The sequence below is a fragment of the Mastomys coucha genome, unplaced genomic scaffold (assembly GCF_008632895.1).
Source record: "Mastomys coucha isolate ucsf_1 unplaced genomic scaffold, UCSF_Mcou_1 pScaffold21, whole genome shotgun sequence".
Classification (NCBI taxonomy): domain Eukaryota; kingdom Metazoa; phylum Chordata; class Mammalia; order Rodentia; family Muridae; genus Mastomys; species Mastomys coucha.
In genome coordinates, this window is record NW_022196904.1 from 3156233 (window position 1) to 3179470 (window position 23238).

Sequence of the window (23238 nt, forward strand, 5' to 3'; positions counted from 1 at the left end):
TTTATGGATCTAGGACTTTGTGCTTCTAAGCCAGATATGATCTCCTTGTTGGAACAAGGAAAGGATCCCTGGATGATGAAAAGAAAGATGAGAAGAGGCTGGTGCCCTGGTGAGTGTGAGGAAGTGGGACAGTATGGCTGCTGCCAGCCCAGCTCATTCCCTCAGACTCAGAATCTCTCCACCTTCTCTCTACTCTCCAGCATGGCTCCAGGCCCTTGTAGATAACTTACTTCTCTTTGCTTGCCTCCTTTCCCTCTCAGTCTTATTTATTTATTTATTTATTCGTGATATATCTATTTACTTAGTTTTATGTATGTGGGTGCTTTGCCTGTGCATATATCTGGGCACTGCAGTGCATGCGTGCCTGGTTCCTGCAAAGGGTAGAAGAGGACAGTAGATCTTCTGGAATTGTGAGCCACCATTCAGGTGTTGGGAATTGAACTCAGGTCTTTTGGAAGAGCAGCGAGTACTCTTAACAGCTGAGCCATCTCTCTAGCTCTTTATTTTTTATTTTTGAGAATTATCTTGTGTGTATGGGTATTTTGCCAGCATGTATATCTGTGCACCACATGTGCACCCCCACTCCCCATGCAACACATAATAAGAGCTGTTTGCTGTCCGGCAGTGATGGCACACGCCTTTAATCCCAGCACTTGGGAGGCAGAGGCAGGCAGATTTCTGAGTTTGAGGCCAGCCTGGTCTATAGAGTGAGTTCCAGGACAGCTAGGGCTACACAGAGAAACCCTGTCTCAAAAAAAAAAAAAAAAGAGCTATTTGCTTGCTTTGTTAATATCTTTTAGACTTGAAGGCCATGCAGGAGACCAAGGAATTCCCTCCAAAGGACTTAAGTGAAGGAACATTATCCCTGGCAGTGCTAAGAAAACAGCTCCTGCACCGTAGACCTAAGCGCTCCATGTTACGGGCAAGCTGGGATGGTGATGCAGTGTTCAAGGCACACAAGGTAGGTTGGTATGTGTTTATGTGTGTGTGCATGTGTATGTTTAGGTTTAGGTGAGTATACCAATGTGTGTGTTTATATGTATGCCACAGTCAGAGGCTAGTGTTTGAGACACAGAGGGTAAGTTGGGGATAAACTTCAGGCAGCATTTGTGACTCCTTGGAGAATAGAGAAATTTCTACTTGAATACACTATTTCCTGTGGAGAGGTTGTGACAGAGGAGGAAAGAGGTATGGTAGTAACTTGAATCATACAGTAAAAGAGTATGAGGGGGAGTGGAGTGAGTCACAAACATGCCATTCAGTTGTCTGATGTTTGATTTAGGCCAGATGACTGAAAACTGTGAGCAGGATCTCAGTAGCCCTCCTATTCCTCACTGCTGGGAGAATTCCTTCCCTGAGAAGATAAAGACACCTGCCCCTCATTACAAGGTCTTCATGACCAAATGTCTTAGTTAGGTTTCTATCGCTGTGATACAATACCATGAGCCAAAGCAACTTGGGGAAAAAGGTTTTATTTCATATAACAGCTTGTAGTCCATTGTCCAGGAAAGTCAGGACAGAAGCTCAAGCAAGGCAAGGAACCTAGAGGCAGGAGCTGTTGCAGAGGCTGTAGAGGAGTGCTGCTTAACTGGCTTGCTCCCCATGTTGTAGCCTCATGTTTTTGTTCTATAAAATCTCACCTTTTTATATCTAGGACCACAGGTCCAGGGGTGGCACCAGTCACAATGGGCTGGGCCTTCCCTTATCAATCACTAATTAAGAACATATCCTACAGGCTTGCCTGTAGGCCTTTGTGGTAGGATTATTTCCTCAACTGAGGTTCTCTCCTCTCAAATAACCCTAGCCTGTATTAACTTGACATAAAACTAGCTAGCAAACTAGTGTGTGGTTCCACCAAAGTTCATTCAGGGGAACTAATGTGTTTATTGGATTTTCTTCCAGACCATAGGTTAGGAGATGCTGGGAGAAGTGTGCGTGACCCCAAAAAGTCTTCAGAAAGTCCTTACCATTATGAACTGTGGCTCCTCTACAGTGGCATAGATGGATCCCTTTCTAACAAACCTCCCCAGCCTGTATGCTTTCTGATGTCATGTGCAGTTAGGGCAGAACTGCATTCAGTGTCTGGGAGGAGGGGCTGGAATCTCAAGTGAGGGCCCTGTGACCCTTTCCCACCTCTCTAAGAGAATGTCACCAGTCCACAAGTTGCTCTCTTGTTTTTTTGTTTTTGAGGTTTGTTTGTTTGTTTGTTTTCTCTTTCTGTATAGCCCTGGCTGTCCTGGAACTCACTCTGTAGACCAGGATGGCCTCGAACTCAGAAATCCGACTGCCTCTGCTTTCCAAGTGCTGGGATTAAAGGCGTGCGCCACCACCACCTGGCTCACAGGTTGCTCTTGCTGGTCTCATGCAAACAGATATAGCTGATCTGATGAAGACAGTGGAGTGTTTTTCCAGAGGACTCCACTCTGTGACATCCCCCGCACCCTCTACTGTCACTAGCACACATACAAAATAAGGCCATTCACAATCTAACTTTAACCTCAATTGCTCAAGTAACACAGATTGCCGTTTACAGTGTATGGACATATTCCACCCTTCTCTAGCCAGCCACCCAGGTTCATCAATATGTTTATACCTTTTCAGAGCTTGAAGAACAACTCAGATATGGCTAGAGACAGTCCTCCACAGCTCGTGTCAGCTCAGAAGAGTTTCTGTAAGAATGTGACATGGGAGAACTCTGATGACCTGGGGTCCTTGGGTAAGGTCTGTTCCCTCCCAGGTCTGAGTCTTGTCTTCAGGGGCCCTTACATTTTGTTTAATGATTATTTTAAAGTGTGCAAGTGTGTAAGAGTGAGAATCACACCCTTAGATTTCAGAGTGATTCCTCTTCCTTTCACAGCTCATTTCCCTGTAGTTTTCTTTTTATTTTTACCCCTTGGTGCTTGTCAGCCTTCCAGTTTCTTGGGCATCTTTAAATGTTAAAATGTCCCATTGGTTTCATTTTGCATACTGCTGGGTATCAGCAGAGGACTGTAGAAAGGGAAAGCTCTCTCTCTCTCTCTCTCTCTCTCTTTCTCTCTCTGGTGTGTGCGTGTGTTGAGTGTCAAATGTGGAATTTTTGACTCAAGTATTACAGGGAAACAAAGATGTTTTTCTGAGTGGCTCCTCCGTGCCAGCAGGACAGGGCAGATAGAGGTTATATGGTAAGGAGGCAGAAGCAGGTCTCTTCCTCTTGATACATAATAAAGGAGATGTGTTCTTTTGCTCTATTTCAGGCCAGAAGCCTGTGCAGGAAGCCCAGGATTTGCTTCCAAGGCAGGACTCACATGCTGAACTGGTAACAGGCAGAACTTGGAACACTAAACTTGAGTGCTCCACTTTCAGAAATCAGAATTCTGAGTGTATGTTTGAAAGGAATGGGCAAGACACACCATTTGAGCAAGAGACAGTGACTCAGAACAGAGCCTTCTCAGAGGGGAAAGATGGTATGTGTATCAACTCTGGGAGATGGTTTCATTTGAACAGTTCAGAAGAGAGAAGTCATAATTGTGACTCAGGTAAAAGTTTCCCTTCAAATCCAATAGTCGTAAGAGAAACTCGAATCTATTCAGGAAAAAAACTTTTCAAATGTAATGAATGTAAGAAAACTTTCACCCAGAGCTCATCCCTTACTGTTCACCAGAGAATTCATACTGGAGAGAAGCCCTATAAATGCAGTGAATGTGGGAAGGCCTTCAGTGACGGTTCCTCCTTCGCACGACACCAGAGGTGCCATACAGGCAAGAAGCCGTATGAGTGCCTGGAGTGTGGCAAAGCTTTCATACAGAACACCTCGCTAGTCCGTCACTGGAGGTACTATCACACTGGGGAGAAACCCTTCGATTGCATTGATTGTGGGAAAGCCTTCAGTGACCACATAGGGCTTAATCAACACAGGAGGATTCACACCGGAGAGAAACCGTACATATGTGAATTGTGTCACAAATCCTTTAGGTATGGCTCATCCCTCACTGTGCACCAAAGGATTCATACTGGAGAGAAACCGTATGAGTGTGAGATTTGCAGAAAAGCCTTCAGCCATCATGCATCCCTCACTCAGCATCAAAGGGTACATTCTGGAGAGAAGCCTTTTAAATGTAAAGAGTGTGGGAAAGCTTTTAGGCAGAATATACACCTTGCTAGTCACGTGAGGATCCATACGGGGGAGAAGCCCTTTGAGTGTGGGGAATGTGGGAAATCTTTCAGCATCAGCTCACAGCTTGCCACGCATCAGAGAATTCATACAGGAGAGAAGCCTTATGAATGTAAGGTTTGTAAGAAAGCATTTACTCAGAAGGCTCACCTTGCACAACATCAGAAGACTCATACGGGAGAGAAGCCATACTCATGTAAGGAATGTGGCAAGGCCTTCAGCCAGACCACTCACCTCATTCAACATCAGAGGGTTCATACTGGAGAGAAGCCCTATAAATGCCTGGAATGTGGGAAGGCCTTTGGTGATAACTCATCTTGTACTCAACATCAGAGACTTCACACTGGCCAGAGGCCTTATGAGTGTGTGGAATGTGGGAAGGCATTCAAGACTAAGTCATCCCTTATCTGTCATCGTAGATGTCACACCGGAGAGAAACCTTATGAGTGCAGTGCATGTGGTAAAGCCTTTAGCCACCGTCAGTCCCTTAGTGTACATCAGAGAATTCATTCTGGGAAGAAACCGTATGAGTGTAAGGAATGTAGGAAAACCTTCATTCAGATTGGACACCTTAACCAACATAAGAGAGTCCATACTGGAGAGAGAATGCATAACTACAGGAGGGGCAGGAGGGCCCTCAGGCAGACTGCACACTTTGCTCACCGTCAGCGGATTCATTCTGGACAGTCACCTGCTCACCCATCTTTGCCTTCCACATCAAATCCTGTGGATCTCTTCTCCAGATTCGTCTGGAATCCATCCTCACTGTCATCATCATAATCTCAAAACCTCCATATTTCCACCACACTTGTTTACCAACTTGTCTTTCTGCCCCTTTGTTCATTCTCATAAGCCCTTCATGTTACAACCAGGTTGGATTACTTTTGGAGTGTAAATGTAATTAATTTGCTCATATAAAGCTTGTATTCACTGGTTAAAGCCTAAGGTGCGCTTAGCACAGTGCCTGATTCATACCAAGTACTCAACAAACCTGGTCTTTTAAAAGTTTACTTTTGAAAGTGGAAAATTTATTCAGATCAGCTCTGATGGAAACAGTGCAATAGAATGCAGCTAGGAACAATCAGAGTTTAGAACAGGAAGGGAGTTCTCTGAGTTGGTGATGAGGCTTCTTTTTCTTGAAAACTTGGTTCTAAGCCAGGGGTATGGTAGGCTCACCTGCAATCCCAGAGTTCATGCATTCAAAGCCATCTCCTAGGCAACTTAGTGAGGCCCTATCTCAAAGTAAAACAAAACAGCTGATCTAACAGTGCTAAATTGTAGCGTGGCTTTGGATTCGAACTACACGATTATAAGGTAAGGAATCTTAGTGAGGAATTTCCCCTGTACACTTGGCAATAGCCTGAAAGGATAGACAGCGTAAGTGTATGTAGGCTACTTGGAACAAATGAATCAAAAGTATTGGGAAAAATGCAAGGAAGTTAAAACTTCTAACAAATAAAGAAAACCAAAGGATTTGATCTATATAAAGTCACTGGTTTGTGAATGCATTCTTTGTCAACTTCCAAAGAAGTAAACTGATCTACAGTAGAGGGCAGCAAACCAACTTATAGTCGGAGGCTCACTGATTCTTTTTGTAGGGCCCATAATTTAAATTTATGAAAATCTGTTTATGTAGTTTTAAATTGGACAAATATTTTCAACATTATAATTATGTGAAATTTACATTTCAGTGTTTGTAGTATTGGCATGAAGGCACATATTAATTTACATACTTTTTGTGGTGCTTCTGTCTACAAAGGGAAAATTGTCCTGTGTTGAAGACCATTTGGCTCAGAGAGGAAAAAAGATGATACCTGAGTCTTTATAGAGAATGCCTACTGAACTGTGCAAAAACAGTTGTCCTGTTTTTGTAAATAGAGTTTTATTGAGCCACACCTGGTCAGGGGTTTACCAATGGCCTTTGGCTGTTTCTTTACAGTGGCAGAATTGAGTAGCTGCACTGGAGACTGTCTGGCCCTATAGCAACACAAATGCTTAGAGCTGAAGAGTAGAGGAGAATGCATAAAGGTTTCTAACCCCATGGCAATAATAAGCCCTGACTAAACAACAACCCCCCCAAGAATATTAGGCAAATGCAATGGCTCAGCAGGTAAAGGTGTCCTTGCCAGTCCTGATGACCTGAATTTGATCCTTGCAGTTCAGGTGGGAGAAGGGGAGAACTCACTCAGGAGAGTCCTCCAACCTTCACACAAGTGCTATCACATTTGCATCCCAAACACATACAATAGATAGTTAAAATACAATTTATAAATCAATTTATGAAGAGATGAAATTATTATTTTTTTTTAAACCCATGCAACCACATAGAGATCCCATTTTTATTGTTTAAGGTACTATTTGGAAGGAAGGAAGGAAGGAATGAAGAAGGAAGGAAGGAAGGATTCTTGACAGGGTTTCTCTGTGTAGCCCTGGCTGTCCTGGATCTCACTCTGTAGACCAGGCTGGACTCGAACTCAGAAATCCACCTGCCTCTGCCTCCCAAGTACTGGGATTAAAGGTATGCACCACCAGGCTTGGCTTTGTGTGTGTGTGTGTGTGCGCGTGTGCGTGCGTGTGCGTGCGTGCATGTGTGTGTGTGTGTGTGTGTGTGAGAGAGAGAGGGGGGGGCAGAGAGAGTGAGTGAGCGAGAGAGAGAAGACACACCACATATGTTTGTGTACCCACAGAGGCCAGGAGAGAGCACTAGATCCTCAAGAGAGCAACTCAGCACAGGGATTTAAAAAATTAAATATGCTAATCCAATCAAAGATATACTTATTTAATACATGTTAAGGAATGTCAGGAGGCAAATATTTAGTCTCCTTTCATTTTATGTTACTGTGAGAACAGCAAGTTTTGTATCTGTAGTATAGACACTGCAGTTCATATCATACAAGTCTCATGTCTCAGCTGATGTTGGCACTGTGTGGTGTAGCAACATCCATAGAACAAAGTACACAAATGAGGTATTCAGAGCCAAGGCTGCAATGGAGCTGTGTGATGCGACATGGGAGATTGCTACCAGAAAGACCTCAGGTTGGTTACATGTTGAAATCTGAATTTTTAGTTGTACATTCAGAAGCCTACTGTTGATTGCATCTTTTTCAGTGTTTATATTCAGTTAGGCAGCTTAAGAAGCTGCAATTTAGAGTTCACTGGGGCTTACGGTATATGGGCTGTTGGGAACAACCCTGGCTATGTCTGTGCTTTTAGGGGCTTGAGAAGTCAGCTACCATAGTGGCATACTCAAGGTATGCCTTGAGTTTTCAAAATGTCCAGTGTTTACATAGAGGTAGTCTATTTGGCTGTTTTGACTGACAGTCCTTTTGCTTAAAGTCAGCAAGAGAGGGAGAGGGAGAGCACAGTAGCTGCCATTTGGAGGCTCAGATGGCATCCAACATCTTTGCCTAGTAACAAGAAAATGAACAACACCAGGGGTGCTTCTACGAATTTAAACAACTTTACATTAATAGTAGTAATGACTTTCGTTTGTATACTTGTTTATTTTTGAGACAGAACCTCTACATAGCCCTGGTTGTCCTGGAACTCATACTATGTAGACCAGACTCTGCTCCAACTCAGAGATCAGCCTGCCTAATCTTATCTCCTGAGTGCTGGGATTAAAGGTTTGTACTGCCGTGCCTAGCTAGTAGTGACTTTAAGAGTATGCTTTAATTATGTGAACATCTATCTATCTGCCTGGGGCATAAGGGACAGGTGGGCCTCCCTTATCTGTTCTGAAGCTCCTACCTGTCGCGTCAAACACTTTTGTCACTGAAAGTAAAGCCCTTAATAGGGTGGAGATGTGTAGTCTTGGAATGTTCAGCCTTGTAGAGAGAGGTAGACCTGGGGATTAGGGTGGGTTATGTCAGGAAGCTAAAGAATGAAATTGATTTGTACACAAATCAAAATCAAATATTTTTCTCCTATCTTTTACTCTGTGTCCCTGATGCCTTCTAAATTTCACTCACTGCCTTCAGCTGTCTTCTACTGCAGAAGGCACAACTGCCTCCTTGGCTTTAAAGCTTCTCATTTTAGTTACATCCAGGCCTCATCTTCCCAAGCCGATAGAATGGGTGTTCTATGGTCCGCCTGTTCCTCTGCACTCAGACAGGAGGCTGAGAGGTTTCTATTGACTGTATTCTAAAACGGGGAACATAACTAGGGGAAAGAGTGTCGATCAATTGACCTATTGAAGAGGCTTCTTGTCATTCTTTTGTGAAAATCTTGATCAATATTTGCCGAGCGAGGACTACATATCCCAAGTGCCATTGCGAGGGACCACTCGCCCACCTCCGGTATAAACCGGAAGTCATGGACGATTCAAACCTGTCTTGGTGAATTCGGGATGGAAGTTAGACTGGTCTGGGAGGAGTGGTGTCCTGGACCGCGCAAGAGTGGTCTGGCCTTCGTGGAACTGACATATGTCTTTTGTGCGAATGCGGGGATGTGGGACTGTCTGGAAGGAGACTGCGGGGAAGTGTGAAACGGGACGCATGGTGGGCGGGGCATGTGCCTCCCGGCTTGCTTTCAAGTCCCAGCAGCTTGTGAGGAACCATTGTGTGTATTGGAATGAGTGAAACACGTCGAAGTGGTTGAGGCGATACCCTTTCACCCACAGATTCTTGATCTCAGGTGGCAAACTCAAGAATCCAGAGACAGTGTGCAGGCAGCGGAAGTATTTCTTGCTTGACCTTTCTGGAGGAGACAGAGCTCAGGACCCTTCTAGAAGCAACCCCTACTTAGGTAAAAATGAGAGATAGTTTGGGTCTGGTTAAAAAAAAAAAAGAGAAAAGTTGAGATTTGAGGAAGATGTTATTTGGAGTGCCAAGTGCTAGAGGGTGTCGGTGGTCTCTAGTGCTGGTAAACTCCAGTCTGAAGATTTGGAAGGTCACTTTGGTTTATACTATGGAGCCAAATTCAGGAGGGATCTTGACTTGCCCAGAGTTACTTAACCAGACTCTGCTGTATTCCTTCAGGGTGCTGTACACTAACATTAGTTTTTCACCTGCCAGGTCCTTGTCCTGTCACGATACACCAAGACTAGGGTTGGAGAGGAGACACACAGCTTTATTGAGAAATGCCAAGGGCTTCCAAGCTTTTATTTTGTGCAAGAATGTATTCACCTTTCCCTAAGCTTCTCTTACTTCCTTTCTCTCACTGCCCACCCTGGTAACAAAGAGGGAGGGGAAAGAATTGCTGTTCATAGTCCTCTGAGCCACTTAAAGTGTTGCATTCATTCCAGCACACCATGCTTGTTTCCCTTGACAGAGTTACAACAGCTAATGTTTACTGAGTGCTTATTATGTGAGAGACACAGGCTGGGTCTCATGATAATTCTAAGACCTTTGGGGAGTATTAATAGAAAGTATAAAGTAGGAAATATTTAGTCACTTTTTTTTTTTTTAACAGATGAAGACTTTGAAGCACAAAGGGAACAAGTCATCACCAGGAAGTGGAAGAGGCAGGATTCAGAATCAGCAGATTACTCCAGCATCCCCTCCTTTCTTGCTGTCATGAAATCCCCTCAGGGCCTATATAAGGTAGGTATTTTTAACACCCTTTGACAGCTATTCCAGATGGTTAAGTAACACCAAGAGTTCAGTTTTCAAACTTCCACTCCAGGAGAGTTTTTGCTTTTTATAACTGTGATGGTTTGATATACTTGGCCTAGGGAGTGGCACTATTAGGAGGTGTGGCTCTGTTTGAGTATGTGTGTCACTGTGGGTGTGGACTTTAAGACCTTCATCCCAGCTTCCTGGAAGCCAATATTCTGCTAGCAGCCTTCAGATGATGATGTAGAACTCCCAGCTCCTCCTGTACTATGCCTACCTGGATAATGCCATGTTCCTGCTTTGGTGATAATTGACTGAACCTGTGAACCTGTAAGCCAGCCCCAATTAAATGTCCTTATAAGAGTTGCCTTGGTCATGGTGTCTGTTCACAGCAGTAAAACAGTAAGACAATGACTCTTAGTTCTAAAGTTAAATGGAGAATTCTAATATATTCTTCGTAAGAATTTCATAAGGGTTAAATGATCTCACACATATTAGGTGCCATCCCTGCCACATAGGAGTTCAGTTAAGTGTTCATTTTTATTATAATAATCTTTCAATAATCATACTAAAAAAGTCAGAATCAGGGGCTGAAGGGATGTGCCAGCAGTTAAGGGCACTTGCTGCTCTTATAGAAGATCCGGGTTCAGTACCCAGCACCCACATGGTGGCTTACAACAGTCTGTAACTTCAGTTTCAGTAGATCCAATGCTCTCTTCAGACATCCTTGGGCTTCTGCATGCATGTGGTGCACATAACATGCATTCAGGCACACACACCTATACAATAAAATAAGTAGTTTTAAAAACTTTAGAATTAATTCAGCTTTGCTCCTCCTCTGTGATTAAAGGAATGAACCAGAGCAGGTAACAAGGGACTTCATCAAAACCCATTTGTCGTAAAGCGAATTGAGACCCGGGTCTCATGACAGCTCTCTGAAACCCACAAGGGCTATTTGTTCTAGCCTTTGGGGAACATGGCTTCTGCAGGAATTCACCCCTTCAAATCTTGACTAGTTAGTTTCACAGGGAGGTGTATTTTGTAGTGTCTACTTGAATAAAGAGTGCTGGAGTCTGGCAGACTTAGCTTGGTGACTACTTCTTATTACTTACAGGCTGTTTGGTTTGTGAAAAGCTTTCCTAGAGATTTCATATATAAGGTGATATTACTCCTTACTTTTTTTTTTTTTTGAAGATTCTGGAAAATAAAAGGGTATTAAAAGGACTGGAGAGAGGGCTCAGTGGTTAAGAGCACTGGCTGCTCTTCCAGAGGACCTGGCTTCTGATATCAATGCCCATCCGATGACTCACAACTGTCTGTAACTCTATTCTCAGGGAATCCAATGCTCTTATCTGGCCTCCATGGGGCAGGCTGGCATGTGGTGCACAGACATATGTGTAGTCAAAACATCCATACATATAAAATAAGATAATTTTTTTTTTAAATTAGAAAAAGAATATTAAATATGCAACATACCTTAATGAATGGGTCTGGCTAGAGGAAACATTGAGGGATTGATTGGTTGTGTTCAGCCTGCAAATCTAGTGGAAGGGGATTCTCAGCTATGTTTTTAGGTTTCCATTGAATACCTGGTCGTTGGGTTCAGTCTCTTGGTGTGTGTGTGTGTGTGTGTGTGTGTGTGTGTGTGTGTGTGTGTGTATGTGTGTGTGTGTGTTTGTGTGTGTTTGTGTTGTGCTGGTGTATTTCTGAGTTGTATTCTTGCAGCCTGGTCTCCACAACTTCTCTTTCATCAGTTGTATGGTCTTAGTTGAAGTCCTCCTACAAATGAAGAACCAGGAATAAGTGTAAGTGATGAAATCAAGTTGGTTAAAGCCATGTCCTCATTGAGCAAGTCAGTATTCAGTATTCTCTCTTTCCCTATTAAAGTAAAGATGTGTGCTTAAGGATTCGGCAGTGCTTATTTCCCTTTGAGAGACTTTCCAAGTCCACTCCCCCAGTTATGGACTTCCTTCAGAAGGTTCCATCTCCTAAGGTGCCCATAATTTCCCCAAACAGCTCTGGCAGCTATAGAATCAAGTGTTCAAATACCGGAGCGTATGGGAACATTCTTCATTCAAACCACCAGAAAGTCCATTTTATTTAAGTCCTTGCCTCTTTGGTGAAGGATCTTTGTGGAGGATGTAACAGCTCAGTTAGACTCACTGCTGGGAGAGGAAAGTGGTCAGAGGACTTGTATAATGCCTGAGTTGTATCTGGAATGAAGTGTTTTCCCATTGAAAAAATACATCCAGCCTGACCAGGGGGCAGCTGGTGAGTATTTCACCTACGTCCTTCAGACCCTTGGTGCAGTTGCTTGAACATTCCTTTATTCTGTAAGGAGAACAGTGTAACTCTTTGCCCTAGAGCCAGTGAACCCAGGAACCTCAGCTAAGAGTTTGTTTGTGTCATTTTAGGGCTTAATAACTTTTATAGATGTGGCCATAAACTTCTCCCAAGATGAGTGGGAATGGCTGAGTCTGTACAGGAAGGTGATGCTGGACAAGCACAGGACCCTGGTGGCAGTGGGTAAGGGTAGCACTGGTGCTCATCGTGACTCCATATCTTCTCATGCCTTTATTGTTTTCTGACATGGTCCCTCTTTAAGACCGTGTAGACCAGGTGTAGCTCTTGCTTACAAACTTCACAGTCAGCTTTCATATTTTATATACAGGTTTATGTATTTATTTTTTTCAAAATATTTATTTTATTTATTTAATTTTTTGCATCTATGAGTGCATAAAGGTCAGACAGGGGCATTGGATACCCTAGAACTGGAGTTATGAATGGTTGTGAGCCTCCATGTAGGTACTGGGAATAGAACCTGGGTCCTCTGGAAGAGTAGTCAGTGCTCTTAACCACTGAACCATTACTCCACTCCAAGGTCTTTGCATTTCTTTTGTTTGTTTGTTTTTCGAGACAGAGTTTCTCTGTGTAGCTCTGGCTATCCTGGAACTCACTCTGTAGACCAGGCTGGCCTCGAACTTAGAGATCCGCCTGCCTCTGCCTTCCAAGTGCTGGGATTAAAGGTGTGCACCACCACCGCCCGGCAGGTCTTTGCATTTCTAATGCCAGATGTGATCTTCTTGGAGCAAGAGAAGGAGCTGTGGGTAATAGGAGAGTTGTCCAGAGGTCTGTGCCCAGGCAGGTGCATGACGATTAGAGCTGGAGAAGTTATACTCAAGAGCTTCTTCTCTTTGGTATTTGTTGCCAAATCCTCTCAGACTCTCCCAAATTGATACTGGCTATAGTAGCACTTTTTGAGTTTCTTCTCCACTGATACAACCTACCACATTTACCTTTATTTATTTCCTATACATACCAAAGTCTGTTTCTTAACTTCTCTTCTACTGGTGTTTCCATAATTCTGATGAGGTGGGCTTAAGCCTTATAAAGAAGCAAGCTGAGCGTGAGCCAGAGAGCCAGAGAGTCAGGGGGCAGTATTTACTTCAGTTTCTGCCTGGGTCTTGCCCTGATTTCCCTCAGTGATAGACTGTGACCTGGAAGTGTAAGCTGAAATAAATCCCTTTCTTTCCTACGTTTAGAGTGTTTGATCACAGCAGCTGAAAAGCAGGACAATTAAGCATATAATTTGAGATAAAAGAACAAAATGAATTAAGTAATACCAAAATAACTTATCAGTACTCATTGTTTCTAGAGATCAGAGTAGGAGTAACTGGACAGGGAAACTGTGTATCTAGTCAAATTAAATATGCTTGTCTATAAGGAAAGCAATAAAACACATAAGCTGAGGACAAGTGAGTGAAAATATATAAAACCACAAACACAAAGGACTTAAAAGAATCATGAAGAGCTAGGGTGTGGGTTTACCTATGCAAGGCCTTAGATTTGACCCTCAATGTCCACCCCTCCCCCAGTTTAAGTAAATAAAACAAAATCATATAATCTGTTTTCCACAACTTTCTGTCAGTAATCTGAAAATCTAGGTGAAATGGGTAGTGTTCTAGGAGAATGCAGAGGTACAGATGAGCACAGCAGATAAAAGAGATAGGTCAGAAAGCAATGCAGGAAGTTGTTTCTGAGCTGCCACATTCCCCAAAAGAGAATAAGCTGCAATCTAAATGGTCTCACAAATCCATAAAACCTTAAAGGAGAAATACCCTCCATGTTACTTACAGTGAAACTTGGGGTATATAATAAGAATGCAAGCTCTGGTTAGAGAGATAGCTCAGTGGTTAGGAGCACTTGCTGCTCTTGCAAAGGACCTGAGTTTGGTTCTCAGCACTGACTTGGTGGCTCACAGCCATTTGTCACTCCAGTTCTGATGTACTCTTCTAGCCTCCTAACGTACCGGGTACATATGTGGTGCATACACCTCCATGCAGGGAAAATAGTCATACACATAAGGCTTTAAAAAATATTCTAATACCAGATGAAAAGGGGAGCTTACCAAAATCATTGTTGATGAAAACAGCAGGTTATTTGATAACAGAGTTTAACAAAACCACCAAAAATGTAAGTTGTGGATAAATTCCAGATGCAAAGACTGGTGCAAAGAAAAGGCTGTATATAATATTGGCTCCCGGCCACTGCTGGTTTATTTCAGGTGTGCATGGATGGTTGTGGCATCTAATTTTGTTTAAGAGACAGTGAAGCCTCTTCTGGGCTCCAATAACCATTTGGTTGACAGGGTTTCTTTCTGACATGTAGTAAAGTAAGTATTGGCCACTATCTTTCAGACCTGGAACATGTGGGTGACTAACACATTACATTCAAATTAGGATATTTATAAAAACCAATTTTCTAAGGCAAGAATCGTGGAAAGACTTACAAAGTGTGCCCTGTGCTGCTGCACAGTAGGAGAAAACTGGAGATATGAAGACTTTTTGAAATGTAGTCAGTTGGTCAGAAAACACATCTTAGGCGTAGCACTTACATAGATGCTGTTATAAAAAGAGACAGCTACATTATACTATCTTGTCTAAGTCAGACATTTCCCAGGGAAGAAAAATGCATACTTTTGAAATAGATAAGAAAATAGGTTTATACATGATGTTGGAGAAAAACAGATAAAATGTAATGGCTATGAGAAAATATTTAACAGAATATCAACCCTTCCTCTTCATCAGTGCATCCATACTGGAGAGAAGCCCTATGAATGTATTGCCTGTGGGTAAGCCTTTAGCCAGGGTGCCCACTCTTCTGAGCATCAGAGAATGCACATAGGAAAATAGGGATGTAAATGTGTAAAAGCCTTCAGACAGAGTGTATATCTTGCTCACCATCAGCATACTCATCCTGAAGGGTCAGCCTCAGGCATTTCTTTCTCACTCCCATGCCACCAAGGCTTGTAGTTTCAGCCTCTAAATGCCCTTTTTCAGTCCACATGATATTGTGCAAGACAACCATGTCATCCGTGTTTCTGTGATAATAGGAAACTTGTCCATCTTGTGCCTGTTCTAATGCCACCTAATAAGTGCATTTGACACTACAACCAGTTTTATCTTTTAAAAATAAAAATACATGATCATGTTTCTTTTCCATTTAAAATGTATTCTTTGGAAAATAGACATGCAATCCTGGGTGTATAGTTAGTGCTAAATGAACTATTAGAGTTAACTATTGGAGTAAACCTTTCCTTGGCTTGCTGTGGTGGCACATTCCTTTAACCCCCATCATTCTCGAGGCAGAGAGGCAGAGATAGGGCAATCTCTGGGAGTTCAGGGCCAGCCTGGTCTATATAGTGGGTTCCAGGGCTATGTAGTGAAACCTTGCCTTATATGGAGCTGTAGGAAAAAAAAAAAACAGTGGATCAAAACTAGAAAACCTACAGTTTTGGAGGAGAGAGAAGCCTTTGCTCTCCCAGGTGGCTGTAAAGGTGCCTCATGAGGTAAAATGGTGTTTTACCACTCTTTATGTAAGAATGTAAATATTGCAGATAACATTGTTGATACTGAGCTCTCCTCATCTGACAGAATAAGCCAATCAGAATAGCATTCTGTTGTTGTTAGTGTGAAAATTTTTCCAGGGGACAGTATTGAAAACAAAGGAGAAAGCTTCAATAGGTGAATAACTATACAGTCAACTGAACATGTGGTTCAATGCTTTAACCTTTAAACACAGCATAGATGCAGCTGAGTGTGGTGGCGTGTGCCTTTGATCCCTGCACCTAGAAGGGAAAGGAAGATCTCTGTGTGTTCGAGGCCAGTCTGGTTTTCACAGTGGAGACCCTTTTTCAAAACAAGTATTAGAGAAGCTAGATGTATCTCATAGAAGTTGTTGGGTAAACATGTTTCTCAAGTTAAATATGCAAGTTTGTTGATAGTGCAACAACCCCAATGTATCTTACGTGGACAGCCTGATTCTGACTGTACATAGTTGGGATTATAGGAACGATTGCAGGATTGCAGTGTACTGTTCATGGCTGCCGAACTCATTCTGGTGATGGTGACCATTTAGCAATGATCAGGTACAGTTTTGGGTGCTGGGGATAGAGCATGGTACAAAATGGTTTCAGGTTGGTTGAGAGAAAACAAACACTTCAGTGCTATGTGATAAATAAATACTGTGTACCAAGATAAATTTAGAGGAGTCTTTAGGGAGTACTGGGTGAGGGCAACCTTGAATGGACATTGGAGGCAGAGGATGAGGGAGGAGCCATAGCTACCAGAAACAAACGGACAATAAGATCATGATATAAGTGTCTAAAGAAGAATCGGTGGTCTAACCAAGACCATGAGAATTCTGTCAGTCATACTGATTAAAGACATGAAGGTGGGGCTGGCGAGATGGCTCAGCCGGTAAGAGCACTGACTGCTCTTCTGAAGGTCCTGAGTTTGGATCCCAGCAACCACATGGTGGCTCACGACCACCCTTAATGTGATCTGACACCCTCTTCTGGTGCATTGGAAGACAGTTACAGTGAATTACACTGGAGAGAGTGGGGCCAGAGTGAGCAGGGCCAGCAGAGGTCCTAAGTTCAATTCTCAGCAGCTACACACATGATAGCTCATGGCCATCTGTACAGCTACAGTGTACTCATACACATAAAATAAATAAAATAAATCTTTAAAAAAAAAAAAAGGACATGAAGGTGGGTGGAGAGATGGCTCAGCAGCAAAGAGCACTGACTACTCTTCCAGAGGTCTTGAGTTCAATTCCCAGCAACCACATGGTGGCTTATAACCATCTTAATGGATTGCAATGCCCTTTTCTGGTGTGTCTGAAGAGAACCACAGTGTATTCACATACATAAAATAAATCTTTAAAAAAATAGTTTTAAAAAAAGAGCTGAAGGTAGGTTTAGTTTGAATGCCATTTTCTGAGCTTGGGCCCTAGACCACTTAAGTTTAGAGAAAGAGAGCTGGACTAGGCGTGTTTACAGTCATCCTGTTGTACTCGTGCCTGTAGATGTGATGTGCCCAGCTGTTTGGTTCCTGTCACCTTGATATTTCTGCTATGATTCTGCAGTTCCTGGTGGAGTGACCCAGAGAATCTGTGACCTGGAGTCAGTATCCTGAGTAATATTTTAATAAGCATCCCAGGCAATGCTAGTACTTTGAGAACTGCTACAATTAATAAAAGCTTGTAAGAGGAGAATCTACATCTCTCTCCTTCTACGAGAGCAGTGATACCAAGGTCAGCTGCATGGAGGTCTGGGTACAGTAGGTTTTATAAACTCATCACGGTCAGAACTCCCATCGCCATGCAGAAGATGTTATGACAAGCTGTGCAAATTCAAAGTGTGGTTGGAGAAGAAGCAAGAGGGAGAAGATTCTGAGCCCAGTTGAGTAGCTCCAAGCACGTTTTATTTGACCCCTTGTCCCTCTAGTTCTGCATTCTGGAAATGAGAGAATAATGAGGGACACTTAACAGTTTGATTGATGGGATGGACATGAGAAGAAAATCCTTCAAGGTGAGATAGGGCAACACTTGCTGCCAATCTTGGGATCCATGTAGTGGAAGGAGAGAACTGGTTTCCTCAAACTGTCCTCTGACTGACACAATATAAGTTAAAAATAAGTTAAAAACATTAATGCTGTATTACAAGTGAGTTCTGATCAGTGGGGCCATTTTAGGACACAGGTTCCTCATACCTTTGCTGTTGTACCTCTCCCTGGGGACATTCCTGGTGACCAAATCTTCATTTAGGTATAAATGTATGTATGAATATGTATATATACATATATATATACACACATATACACATATATGTGTGTGTGTGTGTATATATACATATATATACACACATACATTCATGTTTTCAGGGAGGGGGTGGATTTTATTCTAGTGACTTTTTCTTAAAAGAGCCTGCACAATTCAGAACATGCATAACTCAAGACTAATTCTGACAGACAGTAGTAGATATGTCTGTTCTTAAGGGATACAAAAGACAACAAAGATACTGTACAATGTAGCTTTGGTTACATTTTAAAGTACGGATACCTGAAGCATTTTTAAATTGCAAAACTTTTTGCAAAACTTTGTGCTGGAGAAATGGCTCAGTGGTTAAGAGCCCTGATTGCTCTTCTAGAGGTCCTGAGTTCAGTTCCCAGCAACCACATGGTGGCTCACAACCATCCATAAAGGTATCTGATGCTCTCTTCTGGCCTGTCTGAAGACAGCTACAGTGTACTCATATGTATTAAACAAACAAACAAACAAACAAATAAATCTTAGAAACAAGAAAATACCACTCAAAGTTCATTTTTTCAAATGTTCAGAGTAATATGTAGTAATGATATGCCTCTATAAATTAACAATCACACCCCTCTCTGTTTTGAATGTGTAGGTGTGTATTGTGTGTATGCATGTTTGACTATGCATGGGTGCATGTATGTGTGAAGATGCACATGTATGTGGAAGACCAAAGTTGATGTCAGATGTCTTCCTCACGCCCGCCTTACCATCATATATCAAGGCAAGGCCTCTCACTGAACCTAGAGATTACCATTTTGGATAGTCTGGCTTAGCCTGCTTGCCCTGGGGTATCCTTATCTCTGCTTCCCACACCAGTAGGAATACAGGCAGGCTGCCATACTCACATGGCATTCACATGGGTGCTGGGGATCTGAGTAACAGTCCTCACACTGTCATGGCAAGTGCTTTTATTTATTGGGCTACTTCCTTAGCTCCCAGAAACTACACCTTTCTTATGACCCCACCCTACAACGTGAAAAAAATCCTCAGAACTCAGGAGTACACTTTACTATACTCAAAATCAACAGCCTGCACCTGGGAAGCGTGTTCCCTCTGTTTTCTTTTTTGCGTGCCTTCTAAGGATGTTTTAGAAACTCTGTTAATAAAATTTACAGAGGGTATAATAAAATTTAAATATATCTCCACCTTTATATATGAAGGTGGAGAGTTACTTGAGTGAGACATCTGGCCTTACTCCATTGAGAACGAAAGCTGCCTCTTTAAAGTGACTCTGCAGTTTTTGTCTTAATGAGCTTCTTTCTGTCCTGTGCTCTCCACAGTTCCCAGAGAGCTGTGTTTCCAAGCAACAGCAGGGATTTTTCCTACGCAGGTAGCTACTTGAGGTGTCTGCATTGGAAGGTAAGGAAGTCTGACTCCCTGTTATACTGCATAAAAACAGTACCAATACCAGGTCATGTAGTTGCTGGTCTGAGGTTAGGGCAATTCATGGCGCCGTGAGTCAGCACCGCGGACAGCACACAGCCGCAAACGTTTTAGTCCACATGCGCTGCTCTGTGATTCAGCACCACGGATAGCGCAGCCGTAGTCGGGTGTCATGTTAGGAACCGTACGTAGTTCAGCACCACTGACAGAGTAGTTTTTGGTTTCAGAACCGTGGACACTGCCCACAGCTGTTTAGCCCTGACTGTTCAACACTGAAGAAAAGCGGTTTCTGTGATGGTTGAGTGGGAAGCTGGCTCTTCCCTTCCACCCCCAAACCAGTTAGAACCAGGGACAGTTCACCTGCAAATAGTTCAGCAGGACAGACAGTGCATATTCCACTAGCTTAGCACAGCAGGCTGTTCAAAGGGGACTTTCAGCATCAGAGATCAAAGTGCAGACTTTCTTTTGAGCAGCATCCTAGGACTATTTTTCCATTCTCTCAATCATAGAGTTCCTGCTTGGGGATATTTTTTTTCCTTTAAGGATGTCTTGGACTTCACCCACAGACACAGGTCTGGGTTTTCACTGCAAACAGAACAAAGAAACAAAAACTGATACCTCTCAATACTCACTCAGTTGCATGCGCTCATAGCCCAGCTCTTCCTAGATTCATCCCTTGCTTTTATACCTCAAAGCTATCTGCTTATCAGCTTTCTCAGCTTCACCAGTATGGTGAATCCCAAATATAACCACTTTTGCCATCTAATGACCACTGCACTTCAGGCCACCATTTCCTCTCACACCTGTCACTACAGGAGCCTCTTACACAATCTTTCCATCATGCTGCCTTCTGCTTCATTCCCCATACAGAGATTTTGGGCACACTTTCATAATATAGATTAGAGTCCATCTTAACACTCCTCAGTTCTCTGCTAATGCTTCTCAAGCAGCCCACAATCAAACCCAATGACCTTCCTGTGCTTTAAAGTTCCTGGATGCCTTTCAGAATTTATATCTCACTTCTGTCCCCTGTCTAGCCTCTCTTTCAGTATTGTTCTCTGTAGTCCTTTGTAGCTTTGATTCATTCTGCCATGGATTGTTATTTAACTAGCTCCTTCCCATTTTTTAGGTCTCAGTTCAAACGCCACTTAGGTCTTCTCTGGGCTCTGGTAGCTCAGTGGAAGAACACTTGCCTATCATACATGAGGCCCTAGTTTCCACCTCCAGTTGCCCCCACCCCTACTGAGAAAAAGATGATAGATAAGTAGATAAGTAGGTGGACAGACCCTTAGAGTCACTATCACACTGACCCATTTCATTTTATATGAGTTACATTTTATTGCTTTGTGTGTCTCTTGTGTCCTTTCATCATTAGAATGTACCCTTCTAGCCCATATTGTCAGTGGGTAAAGGTTATTGCTGCCAAGCTTGGTGACTGGAGTTCAGTCCCTGGGACCCACATGGTGGAAGGAGAGAGCCAGTTTCAGCAAGTGACTTTCACAAGCATACCACTTCATGTGCATGTGTGTACATGCACACATTCAATAATAAAACAAATATTATATGTATTTAAAGGTCATACATTGTTGAGCCACAGATACTCATTGTCATGATCACCAAGAATAATTGTCTAATAAATATTTGCTGAACGAATGTTTTAAATGAGTGATTGAATGAAATCCTAGCCTTACATTGATCAGTGTTTTGTCAGTTAATCATGAAACCCCAACAAGATGCTTACGGGACCCATAACTTGGTCAAGTCATGGCCCAAGGTTTGGGATTTTGTTGCGATTTCCAAGATCAACCAATCCTCCTGACTTGATACGTTACTGGGAAGAGTTAACAACAACTCATCATGTAGTCACCATACTCAGAGCAATGATTTATCACAATGTAAAACGTGTAACATGGTCACCGAAAGGAAAAGGCTCATGGGAGTGAAATATTTTTGCTTTACCTCTTGATAATTTGTGATGCCATTCATGGTACATTATGTAACAGCATGGTAATGAGGGATACAGAACAGTGCTAGGCATGGTGGCACACACCTTTAGCCCAAGCTCTTGAGAGGCATAGGTAGGCTAATCTGTGTGTTTGGGGCCAGCCTGGTCTACATGTTAAGTTTCAGGCAAGCCAAAGCTTCGTGGTGAGTCACTATCTCAGAGAGAAGGGGGGTGGAAAGGAAGCAATGAAAAGAGAAAGGGAGAGAGGGAAACCCCAATGATGGAATCTATCACCCCAGGTAGTGGCATACAGCGGTGGTTAATCTGTCTTCCTTTTATTTCCATCTAGGCCATTGGCACACGAAACTACCTTTCTGCACACTGGAATGTGGTTCAATTTGCCATTAAAGGAATTTTTGGCTTGTCTTGGTGGGAGAGGTCTGTAATAGAATCTATTTGGGGTGCTGAGGCAGGAAGATCACAGAAGCTCTGTCTGGGCTCAAAGTTAGTACAAAGCCAATCTGGGCAACTTGGTGAGACCATGTGTGGTGGTTTGGAAGGTTTGGCTCCCATAGACTCATGCATTTGAATGTTTGGCCCACAGGGTGTGGAACTATTAGGAGGTGTGGCCTTACTGAAGTAGGTGTGGGCTTGTTGGAGGAAGTGTGTCATTGTGGAGGGAGGCTCTGAGGTCTCTTATGCTTAAGCTCCACCCAGTGAGGTGTCTCCTGGCTGCCTATAGATCAAGATGTAAAACTCTTGGCTTCTCCAGCACCTTGTCTACCTGCTCTGCTATTTTTCCCATCATGGAGATAATGGACTAAACCTCTGATACTGTTTAGTTAGCTCCAATTAAATGTTGTCTTTATAAGAGTTACCTTTGGGGCTGGAGAGATGGCTCAGTGGTTAAGAGTACTGACTGCTCTTCGAGAGGTCCTGAGTTCAATTCTCAACAATCACATGGTGGTTCATAACCATCTTTGATGGGATCTGATACCCTTTTCTGGTATATCTGAAGACAGTGACAGTGTACTCATATACATAAAATAAATAAATCTTAAAATAAAGAGTTGCCTTTGTCATGATATCTCTTGACAGCAACAAAACCCTAACTAAGACACCATGTCTCAACAAGTTAGAAAGGGGGCTGAGGATACTTAATAGGAGAGTGCTTGCCTACTATGCAGCCAGCCATCATGTCTGAGACCCTAGGTTCAATTCCCAGAACTGCAAGTAAATAAACTTACTTCTTGTCTTAGTTGGGGTTTCTATTTTTGTAAAGAGACACCATGACCACAGCAACTATTCTAAAGAAAACAATTTAATTGGGGCTGGCTTATATAGATCAGAGGTTGAGTCCATCATCATTATGCCAGCAAGTGCGGCATACAGGCAGACCTGGTGCTGGAGGGTCTCCAGGCAGCATGAAGAGAGAGTGGCATTGAGCATGGCTTGAGCATTTGAAACCTCAAAATCCACTCCCACTGACACATTTCATCCAACAAACCTACACCTACTGTAACAAGGCCACACCTCCTAATGTCACTCCCTAAGTGTTCAAATATATGAGCCTGTAGGGGCCAATTTTATTCAAATCACCACACTTCTGAAAAGTTTTTAGGAAAGTGAATTACTTTAAAATAAAAATGCTAAGCAAGTTACAAATAGTGGCACACACTTGTCATTCCAGCTCTCGGGAGGTCAAGGCAGGTCAGTAGTTCAAGGCCACCTTCAGTGATATAGCAAGTTTGAGGTTAACCTAGGCTACATGAGACCTTGTCTCAAGAAAAACCGAAAGAAAAAAATAAGTGGAATAAATAGTGTTGTTATATTGCACAGAAGTGTAAGCGTATCCATGAAGATTGTATCTATCACTAATGGAGAAGCATGACCCAAGGTGGGGAAGGGGACCTGGGAGTAAAGTCTGAGTAAAGTTGAAATATTGTCTTAAGATTCCAGATACCCTCTTCACTGTTCTTGTTCTCTGTCTCTCTGTCTCTCTGTCTCTCTGCCTCTCTATCTCTCTCCCTCCCTCCCTCCCTCCCTCC

At 42.8% G+C, this 23238-nt stretch overlaps 2 protein-coding genes across 11 annotated transcripts in view; both read left to right on the plus strand.

Moving 5' to 3' along the window:
* The window catches only part of LOC116101597 (zinc finger protein 28), a 12079-nt gene extending 6445 nt beyond the window's left edge, over window positions 1-5634 (plus strand). For 2 of the 4 annotated variants that reach the window (XM_031385253.1, XM_031385252.1), the window contains 3 exons: window positions 801-961; window positions 2602-2716; window positions 3234-5077. In XM_031385253.1, coding sequence (XP_031241113.1) covers window positions 801-961; window positions 2602-2716; window positions 3234-4930 — 1973 coding nt within the window. In that variant the 3' untranslated portion in view covers window positions 4931-5077. Of the gene's footprint in view, window positions 1-13; window positions 110-800; window positions 962-2601; window positions 2717-3233 lie in introns of all 4 variants that reach the window. The other 2 variants (XM_031385251.1, XM_031385254.1) reach the window with 2 other exon arrangements.
* Window positions 5635-8423: 2789 nt separating this feature from the next.
* The window catches only part of Smim17 (small integral membrane protein 17), a 37205-nt gene continuing 22390 nt past the window's right edge, over window positions 8424-23238 (plus strand). For 4 of the 7 annotated variants that reach the window (XM_031385306.1, XM_031385312.1, XM_031385307.1 and 1 more), the window contains exons 1-2: window positions 8424-8550; window positions 9563-9693. In XM_031385306.1, the coding sequence (XP_031241166.1) occupies window positions 8499-8550; window positions 9563-9693 (183 nt within the window). In that variant the 5' untranslated portion in view covers window positions 8424-8498. Of the gene's footprint in view, window positions 8897-9562; window positions 9694-23238 lie in introns of all 7 variants that reach the window. The other 3 variants (XM_031385310.1, XM_031385311.1, XM_031385308.1) reach the window with 2 other exon arrangements.